At 42.9% G+C, this 4,107-nt stretch overlaps 1 protein-coding gene across 1 annotated transcript in view; it reads right to left on the bottom strand.

Moving 5' to 3' along the window:
• LOC106813999 (ALK tyrosine kinase receptor-like) overlaps window positions 1-4,107 on the bottom strand; it is a 71,335-nt gene that overhangs the window by 65,473 nt on the left and 1,755 nt on the right. Inside the window, exon 2 of the mRNA XM_014818257.1 lies at window positions 2,131-2,187. Coding sequence (XP_014673743.1) covers window positions 2,131-2,187 — 57 coding nt within the window. The remainder of the gene's footprint in view (window positions 1-2,130; window positions 2,188-4,107) is intronic.

Below are 4,107 nucleotides of genomic sequence, written 5' to 3'. Positions count from 1 at the left end.
GGGGGGGGGGGAGGGGGGGAAAAAGGGAAAGGGAGAGAGAGAGAGAGAGAGAGAGAGAGAGAGAGAGAGAGAGAGAGAGAGAGAGAGAGAGAGAGCGAGGGGGCGAGAGAGGAAGAGTAGACTAGATACACGTAAATGATGAATGTTTCTACTTACCGATTCCAAAGCACTCCGGGCTCAGAGATACATCGTCGATAGCTATATCGCCTCGAAAACGGTACCCTCTTGTTGCCTTGATTTTGATTATGTACCTATTTTAAATAAATGGATAAAAAACAATTAAGTGTATCAGTAACGATCTTAATATTGCAACAACGACAACAATTAAGACTGCCAACAGTTCTGACAAACATAACAGTAGCGGTAATCCTCTAACTTGACTGTAATTCGATTTGGCATTTCACTACCTACGCATCTACCTCACCTATCCCGTTGACCCGAATGATGTGCAGTGTGCAAGGTACTACGTTTCAAAATTTCCTAATTTGATGAAAGCCAAGCTGATAACACATGTTTAATGATTATACTCTCGAAGCCTGGCTCCATACTTGGCAATCACTTTTGCGAATATAACCGGCTATACGTCCTACACACGCACACACTCACGCGCGCACGCACGCACGCACGCACGCACGCACGCACGCACGCACGCACACACACACACACACACACACACACAAAGGCACAAGCGCACGCGTACGCAATCACACTCACATAAATTGCTGCTGCCGCCGCGAATATATTCTACACCGAGGGTATACCGACACTGCACACCAGCACTCACTTCTCGGTGATCCTCGGCAGAGGTACGGCGACACGGACCCAGTACTGTTCGTTTTCACCCCACTTCTTGAAGAGTTCGTGGATGCTGCGCGCCAAGCTGCGCTCCTGTGCGGCTACCTCTAACGATCCCGTGTGATGGCCAAACATGTGGTAATAGAGGCGTAACTGTAACCCGAGAATAGCATATAGTAATATTAGCGCAGCGCGATAGTACCGCCACTACTGGCTTCTCTTGTGAACTAATCTATACAGATGTAAATAGAATTACACCGCAGCGCTAAATAAATAAAAAAATATATATAAAAGAAGGGAAACGAGTTAACGAAACAGAGAGCGCGAGGGGAGAGAGAGAGAGAGAGAGAGAGAGTAGAAAGCGCGAGAGAGAGAAAGAGAAAGCGCACGAGAGAGAGACGTGGGAGATCAGGAGAGTTGTATTATCACCTTAGTTCTTTAGCCTAGCAGTATCATCAAAGATACCGCGCGTCGGTCGGCGATTTGTTAGGCGTTAACTTTGCACTCGGATAAACGAACGGTGTCTAAATTAAATTGGCAACGTATTGCAAGTTGATGTTTATAATCTTTTAGCGATATTGGAGTGCACTTTGTCTTGGCGTTTAAGTGCAATTTCGTGTCGCAGCATAACCGCACACTTTACACTGCGGAACATTAAACCTCCCCATGTTCATGAATTAGTTATGCGAACGATTTGTGCAAACTAACCAGAGAAATCAGGCGGAAACCATAATCTCAACCTTACGAGGAATTAACTAGAGAGCGAGGAAACGTCAGTACATGAGAGAAAGAAGAAGAAGGTGAAACGAATGAGGAAGTTAAATAAGGGTAAGAGAAAGCGAAATCAAGATGAGAGAAAGCGAGAGAGAGAGAGAGAGAGAGAGAGAGAGAGAGAGAGAGAGAGAGAGAGAGAGAGTGACCTCTGCATGAACCCAGCAGTGAAGAGAGAGGGGAGGTAGAGAGGGAGAGTTTATGTTGGTGCAAATAATTAGTAAAGATTTCATATTCAACCAAAAATTCTTAGCAAAAGGTTTATTCAGCAAGCCTTCCTTGTCTACCTCCGCGTGCGTGCTGAGAGGGTATGAGATATATTGGTAGCATTTCCTGAACGTGTTCGTTACAAATCTTTCCACGTGCACTGGGTTAATGAAATACATGCTTATCGTTGAAGGAGCCTACTTAATGTTGCCTTGTTAGTGTAGAGAGGCATTGAAATAAGTTCCATATGTTAATATAATCTAATCATCTAATGTAATGATCTCACATATGTCCTTATAACGCATTTACTCGTGCGATTCCTGTATATACACGTGAAATAGTGTAAAATATACTTACTGAGAGTTGGTGGAATACTGGATTTGTCCTTTATTAGGCTTCGATTTCCAATTGTATCTGAAAGAAAGCAGCGATGAATCAATCGGTAAACTTATGATAAACATATTTTAATAACTATTTGAAACTTTTAATCAAACAGAATTCTGTTCGTACTGGAAAGGGACCGTAGACTGCCCTATTGTCGCGGATTTTAAGCTACCTCTCTGGATTGCGATTATGATTGAGAAAACATCGATTAGAGGACAGGCTGATTGAATGTTAAATGCACCTCTTGGGTTTATGTTTATTGAATTACGCATAATAAATCACAAGTAGATTAATGCTAGACTAAGAGCTAAGTCTAAGACGACAGACTGAAAATTCGTGCCATATTTCCTTAACCATTAGAATTATTTACTTCGGATCTTGCATGTAACAAAATAATTATAGCCGGGTCGTTCTGGCAACATAGAATTTTGGGAGCTCGAAAATAAATATTACCTTTGACCTCAGGTCTTGGGTAACATTGACTCTCCCAGCAATTCCACGTTTCCTTCACCACCCAGTCAATAATTGTATAATATATGTCACAGGCACGTATACAGCCGATGACAGAAAATTGCACCGCCAATGCGCTTAAATGTCATATCCATTTACAGTCTACACTGCATATGCTCATTTCTATTTCGTAGAGTTGTCCAGCATATACACGAGGACAGACGATCTCGATTGACTGTTCATGCATCATACGTACGCAATCCGTCGTTTACTTAGTTATACGTGAATAAATATGGCCGCATCATTGCGCAAAACTGTTAGCTTCTCTTATGTGACGACGCCTAGGAGATGCGTTCGTTGTCAGTCTGCCACCCGTTCACGTGGCCAATCTATGGCAACTGCACAATCCAATCCCTAAAGTTGTTCACGCTGGTAGCGATGGAATTTCAATGCGTCTAAAAGACCTAACATATTTCTAGAGCGTTCAAAAGTGTGCATAGGCAATCAATCGGAATGATAGATTTAATATACCAAATTCCCCTGCTTGAAGCGACAAAACAAATTTATTTCGGCGTACCTAGCGCACGGCAATCGCCAAGGATAGAATGCATGTACAAAGATGTACTTATATAGTTTCTATTAACGGACTAGTGGGATACCCGGCGTTGCCCCGGGAAATCAGTGGCGTTACTCAGCTGGTGACCGCTTGGTTGAAAGGAAAATACCCCCAAAACTATCTATCTATCCATGCATCCATCCATGCATCCATGCATCCATCCATCCCATTCCATGCCATCCCATCCCATTCCATCGCACCGCATCCCATCCCATCCCATCTCATCACATTCAGTGCCATCCCATGCCATGCCATGCCATCCCATGCCATTCCATCCCATGCCATGCCATCCCATCCATCGCACCGCATCCCATCCCATATCCCATCCCATGCCATCCCATGCCATCCCATACCATCCCATGCCATCCCATGCCATCCCATCCCATGCCATCCCATCCCATTCCATCCCAAACAGTAAAAAATAATAAGAAATCAAAAGAGAAAAAACATTAAAAATAAAAATAATTAATAAACTAAAAAAATAATTAATTAAATAAATTAATAAATTAAAAATGAATTAAATATTAAAAATAATACATACTAAAAAGGTAGGTAAAAGGAAAAAAGGGAAAAAGGAAATCTAACTATCTATCTATCCATGCATCCATGCATCCATGCATCCATCCATCCCATTCCATGCCATCTCATTCCATCCCATCGCACCGCATCCCATCCCATATCCCATCCCATCCCATCCCATCCCATCTCATCACATTCAGTGCCATGCCATGCCATGCCATCCCATCGTATCCCATCCCATTCCATCCCATCCCATCCCATCCCATACCATTTCATCCCATCCCATCGCATGCCATCCCATCCCATCCCATCCCATCCCAAACAGTAAAAAATAATACGAAATCAAAAGATAAAAGACATTAAAA

Source organism: Priapulus caudatus, unplaced genomic scaffold (assembly GCF_000485595.1).
Source record: "Priapulus caudatus unplaced genomic scaffold, Priapulus_caudatus-5.0.1 Scaffold25, whole genome shotgun sequence".
Lineage (NCBI taxonomy): Eukaryota > Metazoa > Priapulida > Priapulimorpha > Priapulimorphida > Priapulidae > Priapulus > Priapulus caudatus.
Note: the sequence above shows the minus strand (reverse complement) of the source record. Positions and strands in the feature narration are given on the sequence as shown.